Source organism: Conger conger, chromosome 13, assembly GCF_963514075.1.
Source record: "Conger conger chromosome 13, fConCon1.1, whole genome shotgun sequence".
Lineage (NCBI taxonomy): Eukaryota > Metazoa > Chordata > Actinopteri > Anguilliformes > Congridae > Conger > Conger conger.
In genome coordinates, this window is record NC_083772.1 from 26,945,815 (window position 1) to 26,969,920 (window position 24,106).

The window sequence follows — 24,106 nt, forward strand, 5'->3', positions numbered from 1 at the left end:
TTAGCATCGTTGCTGTGACAAGTCATTTCAGAAAGGTGTAAAACAGCTAATCCACAACTAAAAGGACAAATTGACACACCGTCGGTAGAAATAGAGGTTTTGAGTATATTGCACTTTATTCGTTCGCAGTTATCATGTTATTAAAGTGGCATATCTTAGCACTGAAGGATAAATAAAACATATGCAAACAGTTTTCATTAAAAAAATGTTTATAAAGTAACTGTAATGCTTTTCAGAGATAAAAATATAAAATACAAATACCAAATACTGTACAATTAACCTGGGGTATAAATATAATCTGGTTATTTCAAATGCACAATACAGGGATCAATTGCTCAAGTATGAAACCATTGACCTAATTTTCAGGAAAATAATTACATTTCACCAGAACATAAATACACAAAACAATGCCAAACAATGCTGTCCTGCTCTATGAACTTAAAATGGAGGTTTCTATCACTTAAGCATGGAAGTATTGACCTGGAGCCAAAAGGAATGATACTCATTTTATATACGGTCAGCACCAAAATGATTGGTACTCAAAGTAAAAATAAAGAAAAAAGGCTCTTTTCCCTTTTTAATAATTTATAATGGAACATGGTCTCATGTTTAACTCTGTACCATTTATCAGGTTTGCTTTTGATCACAAACAGATTAATTGTAACAGACATTTTAACCAGGGGTGCCCAAAGTATTGCACCCCACTTTATTTATCACAGCTATTTTTTCTGCTACTATCCACTTCAAGGATTGATGCATTGTGTGTTCAGACGCTCTTCTGCGTACCACTGTTGTAATGCGTGGATATTTGCGTTACTGTCACTTTCAACTAGTCGGGCCATTCTCCTCTGACGGCTCTCAGTAACAGTGTGTTTTTGCATGCAGAACTGCTACACATTGGATGTTTTTCTTTTTCGCACCATTCTCTGCAAACTCTAGAGACTGTTGTGCGTGAAAATCACAGGAGATCAGCAATTTCTGAGATACTCAAACCACCCTGTCTGGCAGTAACAATCATTCCACGGTCAAAGTCACTTACAGTAGATCACAATTCTTCGCCCAATAAATTGCTCACTGAGTGTATGCGGAATTACACAGGTATTAGAGCTCTAGACACTATGAATCAGTGTGTACTGACACTAGTTACTTGGTACTTACTCCGTTACCATATAAGTACACAGGTATTTGAGGTACTTAACATAAAGTGGGACAGGAAAATTTAAGACTTTGGTTGATTCCATTGAATCAAAAGCACACTACACGTCTACACACTACACTATTTTTTAGGTTTACAGTATTTTGTGCACATATTTATCAAGAGTGCTAATAATTCAGGAGCCCATTGCATGTAACAAGGACATAATATTTGGCACCAGAATGCCATTCAAAACCAAATGTAAAACAGTACAGGAATTACAGTCAGTATAAAAACGACTGCAGAAAGGAAACCGGTTACACCGGCTTTGCCAGAATACTATTCAATGGCAGCAAACCCACCTATTTCACTTGAGACTTACGCTGCACCAGTTGGATGAGCTCAAAAGTCACTTCCTCACACCCACTACTTAAGGCCACTCCAATTTCACCAAGGCCTCTGATCCAATACTTCACCATTATAACCATCTTATTGTTATTACTCTGCTAATTTCATTTACACCAAAATCACCAGGGCTGTCAGACTTTCCTGGGGAACGGGAGCATACAGGACATCTTGGAAGACTATGAACTATGACTAGGGCCACACTCATGCCAAGCCACACTATGTATGCACAATTACAAAACTGAAAATAGACAGACCAACAAGGCACAGTGGACTTCACTCCTCTATCGCGGTCCAACGGTATAAGCCTGCATTAAAGGAACAATCACACAAATAGAATCCTAATTTGACATATGGAAATAGTTCATATTAGAGTTGATTCAGGCTCTTCATTTCAATAAAAGAACCATGTAAACAGTCACTTCCCATTGCTTATCTACATCCATATGCATACTGCACATGGCCACTGTCTGCTTAGTGTTCTAGTATACTGTAAATGTACTTGCATCACTAACATGACATGGCACCCCACTCTAAAGTGATATTGCACCAACATGTACGTCAACACAAGCATCAGTAAAAAAGTGAAATGTCTTAAATGCCAGATATTTTGCAGCCATCTCTCCAATTACAAAAGATACAGATGATAACCATTGCTGTGTCTGGATTGGAGTGGAATGGAGGGTTCAACGTGGAACAAACATGACTCTTCTCTGTGCACAAAGCACGCATGGTTTGACAGAACCATAAAACGGCACAAATAGTCACCAAAGTACACATTTTTAAATACATCTGGAATTGTAAAAAAACATCTAATGGAGCAATTTCAAGTACATTTTGTGCTCTTCTAATAGATTAAAAAAATAAATACGTTTAAGTATTTATAAATGTATTATAAAACGGGCAGGACAAACCTCGCAATCTGATTGGTTCATAGTAGAGATACATTTTCTATATACCACTGCTGTGCGTTCTAATACTTGTTTCCAGTTCTATTTCAAGTATCACTCCGCGATGAAGCAGCCATTCGAGTCAAAATTAGAAACCGTTAGATAGATGTAAGACGATGCATGTCAGTCACCTTGCAACAGTGTTGCCCAAAATTTGCAAGCAAGCAGGGACGCAGAGCTACACACTTCCGCCGTTTCCATGTGATTCATAAACTATCCGATGAGGGTCTTGATTTGCGAGAGACATGTGTGAGCAGGCAGAAGTGCGAGAGCTTTAAGGTGACCGAATCATGGAAACTGGACCGGAGAAAGCAGAGCAGCGCGTAGACCGAGTAGACCTACGCAACGTGATCCTACTAAAGTTGAACAGTTTCAGTGTTTGCACAATGTTATAAATAAACATCAAAAAGGCATAAACTCTTATTTGCTCACTCATGATAGCTTGCAAACTAACTAGCTAGCGAGTTTGGCAGAACAACGTTACGAGTTTACGAACGTTGCATAGCAACCACCTGGTACTACTTACAATAATAATTGACAAGGAAGTGGTTGTATTTAAATTGTTAATACAAACTGTTTTAGTTGGATTATGTCTATATAATATATTATAACATCTATATTATTATGTTTGGCAACCGTTTTATGAAAGCAATAACTCACTCCAGGCAGTGGAATATAGAAATTTTTTCACAACCACCTTGGAATGAACAACGCCCCTTAGGTGGTAAATGGTAAATGGTTGGAATTTATATAGCGCCTTTGTCCAAAGCGCTTTACAATTGATGCTTCTCATTCACCCATTCATCCATGTACTCACACACCAACGGCAATGGGCTGCCAGGCAAGGCAGCAACCAGCTCATCAGGAGCACTTAGGGGTTAGGTGTCTTTCTCAGGGACACTTCAGCACACACTGGGCAGGATCAAACCAGCAACCCTCCGACTGCCAGACGGCTGCTCTTATCACCTCCATGTCGCCAATGTCAATGTCGCCCCATAAAATTTCTATATACCACTCCTTGACATGATTTATTGCCTAAATATATATGGGACATTTTTTGTCCCCCATCCGATAAAATGGTTCAGTTTGTCACACTGTAGTATTATGTGTCTGGTGGTGGCGAACCCATTAGACTTATTAAATACAAGTATCCATTTAAACTTTATAGTCTGTGCAACAACTAGCCGGAACGGAGGAGATATTACCATTCAACTCATCGAAGAGATATTAGGCTGTCAGTGCGATCAGTGATGGCAGAATAGAGAATGTAACATTGCCCATGCACTGCTGCGGGACAAAATCCTAGGGGAAACACAGTATTTGATAGCTGCGTTGTACTTGTATCTAATGGAGAACTATTCATATGACCCATTTCAATGTGAAGGGTTCTATCCCACGATTCTGTGGAGTCAGATTCCACAGTAAATGCAGAGGAACTGTTATGGAACTTTCACATGACCAGTAAACTGCAGCGTTCATGCCTCTTCTTCCTCACAAAGCAGGGGCTCCACTTCCGGAACCTTCTTCATGGAAAAGTGATTGGGCAAAGAAGGACTCCGCTTCCTGTACAAGATAAACTGGGCAGAGATCTGGAAAGAAGCACTAATTCAGGAACATACACCAAAGTATGGATGAGCTCAATAATGGAGCAGTGAATGAACACACGTGCAGACACATGTGCAGGATAAGGCTCCATTAGGATTTACCCCCCCAAAAAGGATACAAAGAAATCCAGGAAGAGAACCCCCAGGCTTCCAATTAGCCATGCCAAGTGGTTCAGGATGAAGAGGCTTTTGGACCCTTTCAGCGCAGGCAGCACCACTATGAGGCTCAGACCATAGGTTCCATTCCCCAGCATAGCCAGAGCAAACAGCCAATAGGAGGTGCCCTCCGTTGACTGTCTCTTGAACTAAACCAGGGAAAATACATTCCAGATATTATCGTTTCATTCCCCCAACCTGTACAAATGAATAAAGGATGAGTACTTGGCCAGGCTGCTTTAGAAATGAAAGTGTTGCAGAACAAAAGCAGCTGAAAGAAATCATAATCACGCATAAATGTTAAAAAAGGAGTGCACAACATTAACATTCAACCATTTACAGATTTACCAAATTACTTCCATAGATATAAAACTAATGTTCTACCTTAAATGCAATGCAGGTTGCCTGCAAATTTTTTAAATTACTATTGCACCAAACCTAAGCACATTGAGTTGCAATGCTAAAACCAGGCTGACACTTTTCAAGGAGCACTGATGCAATCTTGCATTCGCCAAAATGTCTCAAAATGGATTGCAGACTCAGACTGAATCACATGGCTCATTTTGGCTAAATGGCTGCATTTATGCATATTAAAGAATGTTGCTCAAAGCGACTGATGGATTTGATTTGGAGAAAAGAAGGGAGAGACACAAGAGGCCCCATCATGGAGGCATGAGAATCAGGCAGCAGTGAAGTGCTTCTCGGCAGGAGTCACAGTGCTTGGTATAACATTACAAGACACAGAACTCCATTGTGTTTCGCGGCCTGTTACTCATTAATGATTTAGGAAAATGACATCTCTCCCCCCTTTTTCAGCACGGCTGGAAACAGTCACACATACGTTTTTGTGGAGCTGGGGAAGACGTGAGGCCAGGTAAAATATGGAGGCTAGGTATCCACAGACATAGCCAGAGATCGCAACGCTGTTCAATGGATTCTGTAAAACAACAATTTCATTGTTATTCTTCACGGATTTCAAATTCATCAGTTTCTCACACTGGCTTTTTAAGTATGGTACATGATGAATTTCCAAAAGGACAACAAACTTATCAGTCAACCGAAACTAAGGCTTAATTCAGTACTCAAGGGAAGACAGCAATATGTATATAGTTCCTGGGTTTATGACTACACTACATGCCATTTGTTACTACAAAAGAATGAACATATAAAGGTATTTCTTACCAAATATGGAGCCTTCTATGAAATCTTTGGGACAAAAGAGTTAGGGGTTCAGAGAGGAGATAAACCCCCACCCTTTCTTCCAGGAATAGACATCGAACTAGTAACTCAACATTAAATACTACAGTTTGCATTCTTGGTACGAGTGTACAGCATAGTGCCCCATCATCATCAATTTTACAGGATTTAAAACATGTTGCTGCAAGCACAACGCATTATGTGCTCGCACCAAAAGCCTAGAGGGAATGAGCCACTCACTGCAGATGCCATCCCTCCACTGCAAAACACATTAACCAAAGCAGACTCAACAGACTCCTCACCGGTTCAACAGTATTGACTTTGCGGTCTTCAATCAGCTTTGGGAGCACCATGCAGCCCATGGTGGCAGCTCCACACCACAAGAAACAGATCCACTTCAGGAAGGGGTTTTCTGGAAGACAGTCAGCTGCACATTACACTCTGGAAACCTTAGTGACCCCGGCTTGCTCAACAATATACAGTATTCGCAGTGGTCATCTCAGTGGACAACAGCACCAGCACTATTGTATGTTCTGCTCCTAAGCGGCGAGATTCAGAGATGCTAGCAGCAACTTTTATCAATAGCAAGAACCTAAACTCAGGTATACAGTTGTATTTTGACCAAATAAAATTAAGGTTAGGTTCCCTGCTTCAGGGAACAATTCCAGGTATTTACTAAGGTCCAGGGTGTTGCTACCACCGTTGGATATAAATGAAGGGCTAAGTCCAACTAAAATTCCGCCAGGTACACTTTCAACTTAAAGGCCCCTCTCGGTCTGTTGGATCTCGTTTCCAGGGGGTCCCAGACGCGAGTACTGAATGTATACAATATACCCAGAGTGAGTGAGTAAGAGTGATGAGAACACAATGTTCTCATTCTGACTCAGCAATTGTCAAAACCATTGCAACGTTTCTCGCATTTGGTTTTTACTTCAAACGACAACTGCCACCACAGCTGGATTATCCACAGATTGTGTCCTGTGCTGGAGAAACTTTTACATGGCACTAGATACATGGATATCGCCACATGCAGTGAAGATATTCAATGCACTAAACAGGTGTTTTAACTTTGCTGTTAAAGATTTGCCTCAATTTCAAAATAATTCCAGGGCTGAACTTTATATTCTGTAACTCCATGCCTTCTAAAGTATCCAACTGCAGTTGCTCATTTTGTCTGGTGTTAACAACCATGGGTTGCCCAAGGATTTCAGAATGAAGATGGTTCATTTCCACCAAGAAGGAGAAGACGACAAAAACTCTCAAAATTTATTACCTATTTCCACTGTCAGAAACATTATTAGAAAATGGAAGATAAATGGAACAGTTGAAGTCAAGGCAAGGTTTGGAAGACCAAGAAAGATTTCAGATAGAATGGCCCGAGACCTGGTGAGAAATGCTCATAAGAACCCACACATCGCTGCAGCAAAAAGTAGCAGACACAGGTCTAGCTATTCACAGGACAACAATACAACATACTTTAAACAACAAAGACCTACTGGCAGAGTTTCCAGAAAGAACGACCTCAACACAAAATTAAGTGTCTGAAGTATGGTAAAGGAATAAGCCTGAAGCCTTTTGGAACAATGTGCTTTGGACTGACAAAACCAAAATGGAACTTTTATAATAAGGTACAGTACAGTGCAAAAGTCTTAGGCATCTTTATGTAAATATAAATTTAGTCTTAGATATTTCTATATTATTTATATGATTCATATTTTTTGCATTCTGCGTTAGTGTCAGTACAAAAGAGTAAATCTGATATTTCCAAAAAAAGAATTTGTAACAGTGAAATATTTGCATTTCATTAAATAAAGAAACATATTAAGTAATACCAGTTTTCAGATAAAGACTTGATCGAGGCCGTCTGGGATTGCCTGGAGAGCCAGAAGCAAGCTTTGGCAGAAGAACTGTGGCAAGTTCTCCAATATGTGTGGTACAACCAGTTGATTTACTTATAAAACCGCAGGACAGTTATCTTAAGATAACTGAAGCAGTTTTAAAAGGCAAATGGTTGTCACAACAAATACTGATGTAATTTACCTTTTACCTGTTTGCTGCTGTTTATAGTAATATTTTTTATATTTAAAACTGTTTATTTCCTTATTTTTTTACAGAAATGTTCTAGACATGCCCAAGACTTTTGCACAGCACTGTATGTTTGGAGAAAAAAGGGTGATTGATTTGCACTTTTTTGTACGTCGCTCTGGATAAGAGCGTCTGCTAAATGCCACGTAATGTAATGTAATGTAATGGGTGAAGCCTTTGTAGAGAAGAACGCCTGGCCAACTGTGAAGCATGGAGGTGGATCAATTATGCTTTGGGGGTGTGTGGGAGTTTGGACAGAAGAAGGTGAATTGTACTACACAAGTGTGCATAAGAACAAAGTTAGATTGGGGCAGACAGGTTTGTCATCAGTATGATCTTACTTCGAGCACGTCTGTTTTTGATCTTGTAGTACAGGAACTGGGACACGAGAATGACATCAGTGAAGATGTAGAACACAGCAGTCACAATCTGGAACACATATGCAAGACAGAATTTTTTACATTTTATTTACACAGTTGTACAGTTGTGTTCAAGAAAATAGCAGTACAACATCAGTAACCTGATGAACCACTGTTATTAGTAGTAGTGATATTTCTGCATGGCAAATACACTACTACAGCTACAAGTAAAGTAATAGGAAAACAACAGACCCAACTGTCATGACATGCATACTCCTTGTTCTGAGTAATTGACTTATTCATTGAAAGGGGCGTGTTCAAAATAATAAGTGTGGAGTTTAATTAAAGAATTCATTCATTCTGTGAAAAAACAGGTCTCATTAATTGTCCTTTATTAAGGAAGAAGGGAAGCAAATGTTTCAAATAGTGTTATAAAATATATTTCCTTCTGAATTGGTAAGTAAAATGGGCCGTTCCAAACAATGTTCGGAGGAACAACGTCATTTGATTAAAAAGTTAATTGTTGAGGGGAAAACGTATAAAGAAGTGCAGCAAATTATAGGATGCTCAGCTAAAATGCTCCCAAATGCTTTAAAATGGCAACAAAAACCTGAAACAAGCGGAAGAACGTGAGCAACTACTGTAAAAACGGATCAAAGAAGTCATTCATCAGCTCCAGATCAAAGATGATCTACCTGTAAGTGCTGTGTAAAACCCCACGCTAACCCAATGACGGAATTTAGCGGGAGCCGAAGGGGGTTTTGCGTTGTCCTTCTGGCGTTGCTGGGAGAACATTAGTAGGGTTAATTATTATCCTCCGTACAAGAACAGAGCACTATTATGTTTAAGAATATACTGGGTCCATTGCCATGGGTCGGATACGGATTGACCTGCCCCATATCCCGCTTACAGCTGGCCAGAAACGGATCAGTAAAATTCTTCATATTCTCCGTTCTCAAACGGGGCCGTATTGTACGCTTAGTGGTTACTATAGTTTTACTCGTTTATCTGACTCCATTTAAAATATAATTTAGAAATTTGGGTTTGTAACTTACGCGGACCTCGGGAGTGAGTACACTTGACTCGTACCTGCGCCATCATTACTCAATAGATGCTCCCGGGATTAGCATTACTGCTGAAATCTCAGTTCGGTGGAGAACTCAGAGGCTGAGGGTCCAGTCAACACAATACATGCAAACCTGCCATGATAGTTGCGAGCCCAGGTAGGCGTAGCATTGTCTGGGCTCCTTAGAGCTAATTTAGCAGGAACCAGCGCCGTAACGCCCATGGGTTCCCTTCGCACCAAATCACAAGAGCCGTGTGTCACCGACCCTTTAATTGGCAGAAACTTGCTGGCCTCACAGCTTAGAACTACCACAGGTGTACCGCCGATCGGTCGGTCTCTAGCCACCATTTCCCCCTGAGTATTCAGTTGTAATTTAGACTGAAAAGGTACAAGATGAATTAGAGTCATGGAGATCACGCAAGTTACAAACAAAATAGTTTATTCGCAGACAGGTAGGTTATTAGCTTTAGAATATCAGAATCAATTACAAAATACACAAATTAAGAATAGAGATAGAGTAAATAATTATACCTAGCCTGCTTGGACTACACACAAACAGAGTATAGAATATGCCGTGTGGAAAGTCAAATACGATCTTCCGCTGCTACACATACATACATACATACATACACAAGACATGTTGTGTGGGAAGTCGAATACGATCTTCCTGATACTTACATACACGTACAATATGCTGTGTGGGAAGTCGAATACGATCTTCCCAGATTGGTCTGTCTCCCTTGCTTTTATGCCAAATCATACGTTTGAAACCAGGCGGCAGTGCCATAAATCAACCTGGAGGGGTGGTCAAATCTGGAATTTAGACCCCCAGCCTTGGGGGTTGTTGAGTAGGGAAAATGAGATGATTACCAGGAGAGGACGTGTAGGTTTTCCCTCGAGTTACTGAACTCCATTTGGTATGAAATGTATTTTACCAGATCACATCCATACCAAACAGATTACCCTTATGTTTTATTATGTTGCAGTTATCATGAAACTTCCCTCCTGATTATCCATTTTACATGCAATTCCTGTTACCATTACATAAGACTTAATGCAATAATACAAGGATCACATGGGCAATGTTTTCAAGGTTTTACTGGGTCTATTTACTATCTTAATAGCGGTTTTGAATATTTAATCTAGGAGAACAGTCACCGGTGTAATGGCAGCAGTGCCCAAATGAGGGCACTGTGGCATTGTCCGGAGTCTTCCCCCTTGGAAGTGACCAGGTATGGGGTCACAGGGAGGTTACCAATGTTCTGGAGGATTCTTTTCCCATGACCCAACTGGCCTTGGACCACTCATACATCTTAACTCCCCAACAGGTAGTCTAAACAACATTGAAACCCCAGCTCTCAGGCCCCTCACAAATGGCAACCCTTCCTGACCTTAACCACTACGCTACAGGCCGCCCCATCATATCTATGAATGCTGTAGTTGGGAGTTTTCATGATAACTGCATTATGCTGTAAATATGTATTTGTGCCTCTCATGGTAATATACCTTTTGGATAAACCTGATTTGGGTGAATGAAAGGAAAGGAGACACAACCCCAGATTGCTTGGTTTCTTCTCCTCATCTCCGAAATCCAGGCCTTAGTTCTTGACCCTAAAAGTGAGTCACCCATCTATAATTTACAGCCAGGCCCACCAGGCAGGGGGCTAAAACACATGGCTTCTACAGAGACAGCTTTTGCCCAGTTTCCCCTCGGCTCCTGAATGGTTATGCTATCAAAGGTAGACTGTTACAAAAACTAGACCATTACACCAGTCGCACTGAACCAATCAGAATAACACCAAACATTACTATATTCTGACCTGGGATTATCATGAAACATCTTTATACCATCTCCAATATTCCTGTGCTCTAACCTGTCAGGAATGTGAGAGAAAAGGGGGGCCCCCAGGGCCCAAGAAGGCGCCTCTAAGAATCCTTCTCTAGCTCTCCCCCACAGGCATGTGTGCCAACGGTGGGGGCTAACAATGTATGCTCAAGGAGGGGGAAGTCAGCAAGCTGACCTGCGCATGAGACCAAATGTTACTTATGACTAGCTTACAGCTGTTACAGTCAGAAGACATTTTATCACAGCTAAGCTATTAGTAAAGCACCATTGTTGAAAAAAGGGCATGTGCAGAATCGGTTAAAATTTGTCAAGGAAAACATTGATTGGCACAAAGAGAAAGGGTGTAACATTCTGTGGACCGATGAGGGAAAATATTGGTCTAATGGTCATAGACAGTACGTCAGACGACCCCCGGGTACTGAATTCAAGCCACAGTACACTGTGAAGACAGTGAAGCATATCATGTTTTTCATACTACAGTGTTGGGTTCGTATGCCAGGGATCATGGATCAGTTTGAATACATCAAAATACTTGAAGAGATTATGTTGCCGTATGCCAAAGAGGAAATGCCCCTGGAATTAGTGGGATTACTGGGAGTGGCCAGCTCAATCCCCCAATCTCAACCTCATTGAAAACGTGTGGGGTAACATTAAAAATGCAGTAATTTAACTTGAAGTTAAATTTTGAAAGATTTCTTCAGTTTATACAATTTGAAGAGAGTTTGAAGAGAAAAATGCCGACACTGCCATTTTTTTGAACAGATTAATATTCCTTTTCTTTGCTTTCTGCAAAAGAATAACGCAGACTTGATCATTTGCTTTGCTTTGCTTTGATAATGCTCTGATTTGGAATTGAATGTGTAATGTTTCCACTACATTTGAAATATTGAACTAAAAGCTATTAAAAAAATATTTTCACTTTATTCACTTTTTTTAACGCACTGCTATTTATTTGAACTGTAAATGCCCAACAGGCTAATCGTTGCATTGTGGGATTTGAAATCATGTCTTGCTTCTTTTAACTGCTTTTCAGAGTTTAGACTCAGTTTTAAGCCAAATGAGAACAGAGGTAAATATAAATGATATTGAAATGGAACCATCACAAGTTGATTGGAAAGGTACTACAGAAAAAAACCCCAAAAAAACTAAAAATAATTAATTATAGAGCAATAAAACTAGACATGTAGAGGACCAGTCAAAATTAGACGCATCTTACCCTTTGATTAATGACAAACCAAGGAAATATAACATTAAAGCTTTTGTAATTTTAATAACACTTTTTAGATATAGCCGCTCCATTTCAATGTTTGAGACAAATTCAAATGATGTCAAATAAAAAGCTTTTGTATTTTCATGTTTTGTATTTGACTGCATATCCGTTGTATGCCATGACTTCCTAATGTCTGTGCCCCATCAACATTACCATAGTCTGGATATCTCACTTTCAGTTTGTCTTACAAGCAATACCAAAACCTCTTTGTATTTGAATGGATCTCTATGGGAATTGGGGGGAAGGGGGGGTGGGACTAGATTCAGCTGTAAATTACACCAATACACTATGGAGCACATTTGTTGGCTAAAAGGCTTTAAGTCATCAAGGGTCTGAGGTATCAAATGAGCCTGAACCATTGTGCTGCTGCCAGACCTGCAGTAGATACAACACAGGGTTGTTTCCCCTGACTAATTTTCCTGTTGAGCTCAATGGAAAAATAGTTCTGGAGAAACAACCCTTGAAGAAATCTACAACAGATCTACTGGCAGCATGGTGGCTTGAGGCTGGTTTGATACCTCAGACCCTGAATGACTTAAAACCATTTAAGACAAAATGTGTCTCATACTATAACAGTGTAATTTACAGCTGAATGTTGATAGGTCACATACTTCAGGAAGTCATGGCATAAAACAACCAATACAAAACATGACTATTCTATTGTACACTTTATGTTAATGTTTTTGTTAAAGATTGAAATGGGGGCTATGTATACAATTGCTAGAATTTCTATATGGTGAAACCAAAATGTATAAAAATATTATTTAATAAAAGCTGATAATTTGTATTTTAACCACGTGTGAATTTGATGACAAAAAGAGGAAATAAAACATTAATCAGAAAAAGTAGAAAAAGGCAAGGTGGGTCCAAACTTTTGACTGGTACCGTATATACTTCATAAAGCTTCATTTGACCTTTTCCCACAACTACATTTGTTTTTACCATGCAGTTCTACCAACCTGAATGGGAAGTTGGTTGGTCAGGTAACAGCCAGTGAAGTTGCTGAGATCTCCACTCAATAAGAAGAGCAAGAAACCGAAAGACATGGCCTCCTCTACCTTCCCGTTTCTGTAGGCCTCGTAGACCTGACTGAAGACAAATTCAAGAATCATCATGGGGAGCGGGAGTGAGATGAGAATTAGCCAATGTATTTCTACAACTGTGAAAACCTAAGCTAAATGCAATGTAATCTTTAATATCCTGTTTTTAAAGGTGGCATTGTTTTTAATGAAATAATGAGAACTGGAATCCATTGAACAAAAGAAAGGGTTTAAGCAAATCTGGGTGTAGAGTTTACACTGACATTCCAAATTAACCTAAGTAGGCAACAACTTCATGAGCTAGAGAATTAATCTAGAAGTCATTTTAATTATGAATGTATAGTTTTTCATGGATATGGAAAAACAAATAAAAAATGTATCACGTAACATACTCACTGTGTTCGAAACAGAATACGGAGTTAAAGTATGTTCAATGGTAGTTTTTTCCTGAGGAATTTAGTTTGACACTAAAACACTTGGATCCATATTAATTTGACCAATAATTATAGAGAAAACTGCAAATAATTACACAACTTCCCAGTGTCTGGAAGACAGTGTTAGCTTAAAATGTTCCCAACAGCACCTGAAGCACAACTACTGTTTCGCACTGTAATGCAGGCAAATCTCTATGAAGCCCTTAAGTCTCACCGGCCCAGGGGTGTGCCAGTGACGTTTTTTTTGCATTCATTCTTTTTTTCAGCCTGAAATTTTCAATCACTAGGGTAACACGATATACCGTTTGAAAGCGTTAAAACTCACGATTCTATCTGTATAACCTATTTTAACATGACATTGCTTTAGCGACAACAGGTCCTCACTTTGTAACATGTGGGTGGTAAAACAAGTGTGGGGGAACCTTAACTTCTCTGCATTTTGGAAATCCACATACTACAAGAAATAAGGTAATGTCAGTGTCCTTGTCACAACAAGTGTACAGCGGACCAAATGCATAATAGTTACTCATTATAAAAATGTGGAAATTGAGAAACGTTGATTGAATGTCCAATGTTTACTTTTTATTTCTCTGGAGCTATTATCATTGTTGTCTGTTTTGCCATTGTATACTTCTACAAAAGTTATTGTACATAGAAAAGCTATCATCTACGTTTTGTATAGGCTCTCTCAAACATGAGCCAAATAAAACCGTCTCTGAACAGTATTTGTAATGTAGTTGCATAGAAAATGTGACTAAGGGCATGTTATTGAAGTGACGACTAAAAAAATATTTGAGCTAATGACAGTATGTTTGCAATGGTGTATAACTTGTTAGACTTGTATGCAATGAAACTAGCATTTTCAATAAGTCAGTTGCGCTTCATGAAAAACAGTTCTTGAGATTTTATGCCAAAAAAGGTTGAAGTTTTATAACAAAATAAAATGTGTTCAGCGATGCTACGTCTAAATAGAGGACTTCCATTGGAAGTTCCAAGTTCCCCATCTCATTGAATATTTCTAAGGAAGTATACTTGAGTAAGCAAAAGCCAGAATTTTACACCTCATAAGACCTATAATATCCATCCATGTATCCAGCTCCATGTGTCCTTGTGGAACCTCCAAATGACCTTTTTGGAAAACTGCCTAGACATAATTACAAAAAAAACAATTTTTGGTGATATTATCCTCAAATCTGAAAGTGGATTTGTCCAGTGTTGTGACTTAGCTCCATTGTTTTTCTAAGCGCACATGCCACAGCAACAATAATCTGTATCCAGTGAAAAATCTGAAAATCTTTTCAGAGAGGAAAAACTTCCACTTTCACTGTGTTTGAGCTTCTGTAACTTTGTTTCAGTAACATTGGAGCAATTCTGACTCTTGTAAAACAATCCCCAAATGGTTACCTTTTAGAAGAGACCAGGATTATGCCTGTAGTCAAAAGGGTTCATAATAACGACTTTATTTTAGGTATGTCATTTTTAAGTTTGTGTCAAGAAAATACAATTGTATGTCCAACTGGGCAATATTTAAGGGATTACATCTTTCTGTTTACAAACTGATAACGACTATATAAAATCATGTTTGTACGTGCACGAATAATTAGGAACACTTCTGGCTGAGCCGTATAAACTTGCCTCACCTGCAACAGCTTCCCCACCATACAGACACAGGGGAACACCAATACCATGACACTGTATGCTGAGCTAACTTTGTGTTCGGAACACGGTGAGTAACAAGTATCAGATGCACTGCATTGTACAAATGATATAATGAAGCCAAACGCATTACAATCAGGAGAGTTATTAGTCCAATTCCAGGTGATTTGCGGTAGCTTATCAAACGTTTACTTTGCTTGTTTTGTTAGGTTGGTTTTAACCCAACATAATTTCAATCAAACAGCTGGGAACTAGTAACAGCTACAGTACGACTACTTACGGCAGAGTGGATAACAAGAAGCAAAACATTGAGATGAGACCAATGACGACGCTTGAGTATTCCCAAACATTTTCGACGCATTCCTCAAATAGATACAAAATCCAAGGGGTCCCGTTGACGCATAGTGGCTGGCCAAGCACCGAAGACAGATTGGTGGCCACATCGACGGGCCTTTCCTCCGGATAGCGAACATGGGCCATTGAGGTGAACGACAGCAGATCTCTCCGTCTAAAGAGCTTCGATGGTTCCTCGTTGCTCAGCTGCCACCTATCTCTGTTCCCCCGTACATGTGGGCTCTCCAATTGATGAGATGCAACCTTTCAAGTTAATCTTCTGCGCACCACGCCTTCGACCACAGACAGACGCGTGGCGTTTCTTCTTAGGCTGCTGTCATTTATCAGGTCTAGGAAAACAAAAACACCTTGAGCAAATATAAGGTCCGACTCAACACTGATCACATATTAACTATATAATCTAACAAGTTGTTAATTGACTTTCCCCCAAAAGGAGAAATCGCAGATAAACTTGCTAACTGCATTGATAATCTTGTCGGGAACGATGACAAGCCTTCCACATAATGTTAGCTAACGTTAACGTTCAAACACATTCGAACAAATACACATTTCAAGTAATCTTGACCAATTTAACCGACTTTATAGTATAGTAAAACAATTTGGTATTCAGAACAATTAGTTTTCTAATTGCCGTAGCGATAGCACTCAAGTTTCACATAGCTAACAGTTAAGCAACACGCCAATTTGGCAGCAAAATAAGACGCTGCTCGATTTGTGAAAGGAGCTAATTCAGCTAACGTTAGTGCCAAATGGCTTCCAAACCCGCAATTATGCAATAATAATCACGCATTAAAAGTATACGAGTTGAGGTACGATTAGATGGAACGGAAAGATCATAAAGGCCCAGATTGGCTACTGGGCTTCTGGTTTTGTTTGAATACTGCCAGAATAAAACTTGTCTTTTCCTATTCTCACCTTGCCGTGAGCCGCCGGTTTGTTTTCCTCTGAATGTTTACACAAAGGTTTCCCATTCTGCCTGAGATGACGCTATTTCAGAAATCAAAATGCACCATTCGACAGCAAAAAAAATAGCTTCCAGTCACCTAACTTCAAGGGACTGGTATGTCAGGTCAATAAGCGACACACAAGCGAATGGCTAAATGTATTTCCTTGTTTTGGACGGCAGAATACCACGACAGAAGAGGGACAAACAGCACCGTCTTGGCTACAAAGAAACGCGTTTTTTCGCGTACAAAAAACAACCTACTGACGCAGAAGATAACAATCAAGATCAGGATGATAACAGTATAATAAAACAAAACAACATATTCAGTTGCAGCCAGCTTGATGATAGCTACGAGTGCCATGCAGAAATAGTTGTCCCCTTCCTGATTTCCTCTACTAGACTGTTGCATATTTGTCACACTGAATGGTTTCAGAGCTTTAGACAAAATGAGAAGTTGTGTATATATTTGATAAATGTATATATATTATATATTCTCCTTAAAACTTTCTGGTACAGGGCAGAATTCATTGTTCCTTCAATAAAGGAAAGTTGTCCAGGTCGAGAGGCAGCAAAGCATCCCCACTTTAACTGTTGGTATGATGTTCTTACTGTGAAATTATATATATATATATATATATATATATATATATATATATATATAGCTGGTGCTTTACATAAAAAATACAGTTGATTAGACTGAGGATGGGACAATCCCCCCTGGAGTAATGCAGGGTTAAGAGCCTTGCTCAAGGGCCAAACAGCTGTACACCGTGGCTAACCGGGGCTTGAACCACTGACCTTCTGGGTCCCAGTCATGTACCTTAGCACTAGGGTTCAGGAAATGTTGTATTTGCTTTAGGCCAGACATAACAGGAGCTGTCATCAAAAAAGTTCCACTCTTGACTCATCTGTTGAGAAGACTCATCCTTGGGAAATGGCTTTGCAGTGGCCCAAAGTATTGAACCCAATGGATATGACGTGGCAGGACAAGAAACGAGCAGTTCATGCTCAAAAAAACTAACAATTTGAAATAAGAAGTTGCGTAAAGAAGAGTAAGCTAAAATATCTATATTAAATGAATAAAACAATCATTTTAAAATGTGTTTTATGTTTACTCAGGTTTTCAAGTATTATATTGTGTCTAAAAACCTGGAACCATCCGCAAATATTCAATAACAGAGGAAATCAGGAAGGTGGCAAATACTTTCAGGGCACTGTAGGCCTACAAGCAAAGTAGCCTATGCTACTACACCTGTTGCGCACATAACTACACACGGGGTGGCGCGCTTTGCGTAGTAGGTGACAAGAGAGCAATTGCAACCATCACAAAAGAGCTGAAACTAAGTGCAAATAATTTACTGTTATATACATTGCCCGCGATTAATGAAACGGTGAGTTCGTTTTTATAAATATTTGACTGTGTTCGTATTTATTTCGAAATAATGAACTATAGCTTGCCCGTGGAATGTCATTGCCATCACGCTTGCATTTATTTACAGAAAGTTACGTGTGTAAGATCTCCAGTGCAGGAATGGAGCTGTTGTAGTTTAACTAATGCGACCTGTTTCTTTCTCAATGGAGCCTATGCCAAGCTTTAAAATAATTATATCACCGCCTCAATATAGCGACTGTACGCTGCCTAGTGAATGATCACTAGCAACCATTTAATTGTACAGGGAAGAGTAGTCTGTTTTGAGATACAGTATATATGTCCTATTACATTGAAGCTATATAACAATAGATTGCAGAAGTGGAACAATTCTAGAGGCTAAAAAAAGGCTATATCCATGCGAAGTTTGATCTAATACATTATTTAAATGTAAAATGGCATAAACTGATACGCCATAATAAAATGTACATTTGAGTAAGATAACACGCACTATGATCTTTTGTTGTAATATATAATTCAATGTTTTGGCAAAAGCTTTCGTTCATATCCAAGGAGGCTATATGGACCGACTGACAATAGAAAAACGGGACTTAAATGATATTTTCTAACGGGAAAACATTTTTTCACGACTTACATAGACTAATGTATGTGGGGTTTACCTTTCCCAGCTTATAACGTCTTCTTATTCTCGTGTTGTGATGTAGCCTACTTCAAGATAAGGATTTTCACCGAGCTGCGAAATGTTTACGGAGATCCTCCCATTCTTTCTAGAATTATATTAAGCCACTCCACGGAATAGTCTTATTCGTTTTATATGCCTGCTTAGAAAGCAATTGAGATAGTATGGGAAAATATGCTTTTTCCCGAAAGCTTAGCATTATTAAAATATGTTTGTATCATTTCTATGTTTGTCGCACCTGGGCATGTTGAACTGTTTCATGTGTCCAACACTTACTTTGCTGGTTTTAAATGTATTACCATATACTGCCCGTGTACACTAGATCGACAGATTGGACTGCTGCACCCCCCTTAGTGTGTCATAGGCTACTCACTGGTGTATCATACTGGATAGTGCTTTTTATCTTAACATGCAGCTTCACAGTTGGCCCTCAAAACATTTTAATGTAGCTGGCTTTAAATATAACTGAACATAAAATGCACAAGTTAATTCGAATTTTACCATTAACTCAGAGCAAAAAAAATTAAAAATCCAGGTATGACAGATATGTTATTTCACTAATTCACTACTTACAGTAGTGTGCAAAAATGTGGGCAGCCCTGGTCAAAAAGCCTTTTACAATTAATTGAATTTCAAATGGTACAACATTAAACATGATACATTTCTTCAAAGATTACTTTTAATGTAATTTTTTTTTACAGTTTCAAAATAGGAAAAAGGCCCTGTGCAAAAGTTTGGGAACCCTGTCAGTTAGTACTGTGAAACCTCCTTGGGCAACTATAACAGCTTATAAACGCTTCCTCTAGCCTGCTAAGAGTCTTTAAATTCTTGCTTTTGGAATTTTTCCCCATTCTTCCTGGCAGAACACCGCTCAGAAATATTCTTTGGCCTCCTTGCATGTACGGCATGTTTGTGATCTCTCTACAGATTTTCAATAATATTTATGTCTGGGGACTGTGGTGGCCATTCATCCGACCTCCGTCCGTCTTTCCTGCAGCTACTTCATGGTTGATTTCGAGGTATGCTTTGGATCATTGTCTTGCTGGAATACCTAACCTCTCTTCAACTTCACTGTCTGGACTGACCTTTCTTCCACTCATGCTTTCCTGCGCCCCCAGTTGCCACACAAGCCCAAAGCATAATGGATCCACCTCCATGCTTCACAGTTGGGAATGTGTTCTTCTCTACAAAGGCCTCACCTTTTTTATTCAAACATACCTTCATTGGTGGTGGTCAAAAAAGTTTGGTTTCGTCAGTCCAAAGCACATTGTACCAAAAGGCTTCAGGCTTTTCAATGTTTTCTTTTACTTCAGACGCTTCATTTTGTGTTGAGGTTGTGCTTTCTGGCAACTCTACCATGTAGGTCTTTGTTGTTTAAATTACATTGTATTGTTGTCCTGTGAACAGCTAGGCTTGTGTTTGTTACTCCTTTTTTGCAGCTCTTTTGCAGTGATGTGTGGGTTCTTCTGAGCATTTTGGGCCATTCTATCTGAAATATGTCTTGGTATTCCAGACCTTGCCTTGACTTCAACTGTAATAATATTTCTGACAGTGGAAATAGGTAGTTTGAAACATTGAGAGAATTTGTGTAGCCTTCTCCTTCTCGGTGGAAATGAACCTTCTTCATTCTGAAATCCTTGGACCACTGTTTAGAGGAACCCATGGTTGTTAACACCAGACACAGCAGCCACTGCAGTTGGACACTTTGCAAGGCATGCAGTTACTTCAGAATATAAAGTTCAGCCCTGGAATTTTACTCATCCGACTCATTGAAGGCCTACCAAGTAAATCACCTGGGTCTGGGCCTTAATAATCATCTTTTTAAAAAGTAACAAAAGATTATCCATCAAGGTTCCCAAACTTTTTCACAGGGCCCTTTTCCCTTTTTTTCCTAATTTATAAACACTAAAAAATGAAAATGAAAAGCAATCTTGATTTAAAATTTCTCATGTTTAACTCTTGTTGTACCATTTAGAGTTTAGGTTTTGCTTTTGATCGTTGTAACAGACATTGAAGCCGGGGGTGCCCAGATTTTTGCACCCCACTGTACTTCAGCTTTTAGATTTCACTCCAGTCATAAATATTACAGGACACTGCTGCTCACCAAGGAACATGTGGTACAAAAGAGAGGTGCCCTTAAAGGACCAGATGACTCTTTTCTTATTTTAATACCAGCGGCTGTCTATGGGGAGTGAGAGAGGGAGAGAGAGAACACAGGAGAGGGGGAGTGAGTTTGTCCCTTGGGTTTCTCTGTATTGTTGTATTTGTTTCTTCCCTGGGCTCTCAGCAGCCGGGTGCAGTTGTGAGAGCCTTAAACCCTGCATAAAAAAGCGCTCTGGCTCTCAGACATCAGCGTCTATCAAAAGATTTATTGAGAAGAGGTCCCGTTGATTGTCAGCCACATGGAAACCATAGGAACACTGAGCAGTCTCTCTCTCACCCTCTCTCTCTCTCTCTCTCTCTCTCTCTCTCTTTCTCTCTCTTTCTCTCTCTCATTCTGGCAGTGGGACACTCCATGCGGCTGCACTGAGACGCATTTGACACTAAGTAACTGGAAGCTCTGCACTCAAAATCTGCCTTTTTTTGGTCTTTGTTATGCTTTCTCTTCTTTTATCTTTCATCTAGAAGGCCGGTGATGATGTAAGTGCATTTCTTTTTCTCTAGGGATGAAGTTTGTGCATGCTTGACTAAGGCCTAATTCAGAAGATATTTAGAAAATAGTGCAGGGACCAATACCTTAAGGAAAAATTAAGGCAAGAGAGCCACTACCTGTAACTTTCTTCATACACTGTGCAGTTTTAGGACATTTCTACCATTTTTAGTAAGTGGTGTTTATATGAGATCTATGTAACAATCTTAATGGACACTATGATCTTTGAAGGTGAGCCTTCTTATGCTAGACTGCACTGAACCACATGTTTTGATTGATTCAAAGGCAGAGGTAAAGGGGGCATTTAGATAACGACACTGTAGACGTACTCCTGTCAGTGGGATGAATGTGATGCTTAGCGCCTGTGCACCGCTTAGAGGTGCCTTTCTTTGAGAGGTCCGATTGTGACAAATATCTCTGTTTGAATGAATGGCACATGGGTCAGAACAGGGATACACTGCCTTAACCTAAGGCTGGATGCACAGTGAGCAGGCCACACGTCCGGTCTGGATAGCTCATGTTGTCTTTACTGATGCTATATATGCGTCACCATGTGTCTTGCTGCTGACATGTTGCAAACATTAAATAATGCAGGCTGCAGATGAATTTTTTTGAAGGTGCATTTTTTAAAAGCTAAAAAGCTGCTATTTTTAGAATTTGCGTCTTAATTAATTACTGATATGCACAAAATCCTGTATGCTGGATGGTGTGGCCTATTTATTTATTTATTTATTTATTTATTTAGGATAAAACTGCCAGTTGACATTTGTCCAGCCATGTATCTAAGAAGATGTGTATGTAAGAAGGTCTACACACAGGTGACTCACAATGGTATTGGAAAATGGGCTAGACGGTGGGGTGGAGTGGTGGATGTAATGTCTTTTGTAAAATCATCAGATTATACACAGTATTGCTGAATCCTGGCTTAGAATTATACATTATACAGGTTGTTATGTCAGCAGGGTTCTTTTGGCACCAAAAAAAATGTCTCTGTTTAAATAATAAAAAACAGATAATTAATTAGATGCGTAGATATTAACTGGCTTCATCAATAGTACAAATTCTTTCTCATAAGCTCTCCGAAGAATGGCCTTTGAGTTCTTGACACCCCCTTTTCCCTACTCCCTTCTTCACAAAGGGCCTCTTTAATTATGTGCATAAATAAATGTCTGGGAAAAGACCCACGGTTGCTTTGAAACATGGAACGTTTTCAGCGTGCTTTACTTCAGTGCGTGGCTTTGGAATGCATTCTGGGACGAGCCAAAGGGAGGCGAGCTGCAGAAAGATTAAAAAAGTACGAGTGTCCCTTTCTGCCCCAGAGTGGGAACAGTATCTGACGGGTGCATATTACAGGCTTCACTGGCAACAAGGTTTGAGCAGGGAGCTGGGAGAGGCTTGGCTTATTGGGGACACAAAAGGGCCAGTGTTTTCTCTCGTTCTCTCTCTCTTTCTCTGCCCAGTAAGTTAGGAGCGCCTGGGAGAGCAAGGGGGCTCCACATGACTAAGCCCTTTTGAGATTTTACCTCACACCCACACACACCCACACACACACACACACATACACACACACACACACAGACACAATCATACGCACACACACACACACACATAAACATAAACACACACACAATCCCCCCTACCATGTTACCCTCCTAGTTCAAGGTCCTTCCAACTGTCTAGTTCTGTGTCCAGTCAGGTCAACTGATCTGGGATCTGTGTATCCAAGCATTGCCGCTCAGCCTGTTTTTTTAAAGTCTGCATTCCTGAGATTGTTGAGCTGTATCAGGGTGATTAATAGTAACTAGCTGATTGTTTAAGAGCTGAATTCCAGGGGCTCTTTTTTACACAAAACTTCCATGGTCGCATTTAACAACTGAGTTTACAGACTGTGATAGTCACTGGGCTGCCTGAGATGTCACAACATTCAGGCTGCAGGTGTGTGTGTACAAGCGTGCGTGTTTGTGAGCATGTGTGTGAAGCTGGGGGGCGTATGTATATGTGCATACATGTGTGTAGTAACATCAGGCTTGGGCTGTGATAGACAGTGAGCATTTGAGTGGAATAATGGATGTTCACTGTGCATTCTGCTTGAGGAAGGGGGGGGGGGGGTTAGGACACTGCAATAGAATTTGCCCCTTTTTAAAATGTCTCTTTCCCTTTCTGTACATAAGCACATATACAGTAACGCAATTTGAGAAATGATGCTGGCGGAATGTTGATAAGAATATAAATATCTACATTGTGATTATTAAGAATGGGTTTCACAGGAAGAAACCTGCCAGAGGCCTATTGAGATTTTAGGATAAAGCAAATATTTATATTTGAGTAACAGACACTTATATTTATAGTTTGGTGGCTTGACAAAAGGCAACTGTGGTCCAATTGGAATTCCTACTTTTGTATCCCAGCACTGCACCTTTAGACTGTTTCAGCAGAGTCTGGCATTGATCCAGTGTCTCCAGGACCATCACACTGGCATAAAAAATGACATTTCAGTGCCCCAGCGGGCACTCAGCAAGGTCTGCTGACTCACAGTGCATCCACCATGGACAGACTGTTATTATCATTGTCAAGCCTTACTTAAATACAGACCCTTCCCCTGAGAGATGAGTAGTCTTGGTCTTGTGGGTAGTGTCTCTCCTGACAGTCATAGAGACATACTGAGAACAACAGTAATAGCAAACATAACGATTACATTAATACAATTAGGTAATTAAATTAAGTACAAATGAGTGGGTGGCTCACATTACATTAGTATGACAATATGCAGATATATACCACAATATGCTACATCTTATTATATGTTATTATATTTGTTATCAGCCGCTGCCCTCACTGTCAGAAGTCTCTGCATCATTACGGCCTATTTCCCATTATTTACACA

The 24,106-nt window shown here is 39.7% G+C and overlaps 1 protein-coding gene across 1 annotated transcript; it reads right to left on the bottom strand.

Moving 5' to 3' along the window:
- Nucleotides 1–97: 97 nt before the first annotated feature.
- LOC133107858 (lysosomal amino acid transporter 1 homolog) lies at nt 98–16,633 on the bottom strand. Its single transcript, XM_061217110.1, has 8 exons — nt 16,473–16,633; nt 15,484–15,886; nt 13,033–13,162; nt 7,874–7,961; nt 5,750–5,859; nt 5,092–5,187; nt 4,214–4,399; nt 98–4,079 (listed from the first exon to the last, which is right to left on the bottom strand). The coding sequence occupies exons 2-8, from the start codon at nt 15,681–15,683 to the stop codon at nt 3,966–3,968; spliced, it is 924 nt and encodes a 307-aa protein (XP_061073094.1). The 5' UTR covers nt 15,684–15,886; nt 16,473–16,633; the 3' UTR covers nt 98–3,965.
- Between the last annotated feature and the right edge of the window lie 7,473 nt (nt 16,634–24,106).

What these genes read in the sequence shown, in the direction of transcription:
- LOC133107858 (XM_061217110.1), bottom strand. Translation starts at nt 15,683, where the DNA reads ATGGCCCATGTTCGCTATCCGGAGGAAAGGCCCGTCGATGTGGCCACC. An exon ending in TTCTTGTTATCCACTCTGCC is followed by an intron (nt 13,163 to 15,483) that starts GTAAGTAGTCGT and finishes ATTTGTCTTCAG; the next exon opens with TCAGGTCTACGAGGCCTACA. An exon ending in CAAAAACAGACGTGCTCGAA is followed by an intron (nt 5,860 to 7,873) that starts GTAAGATCATAC and finishes ACTGTCTTCCAG; the next exon opens with AAAACCCCTTCCTGAAGTGG.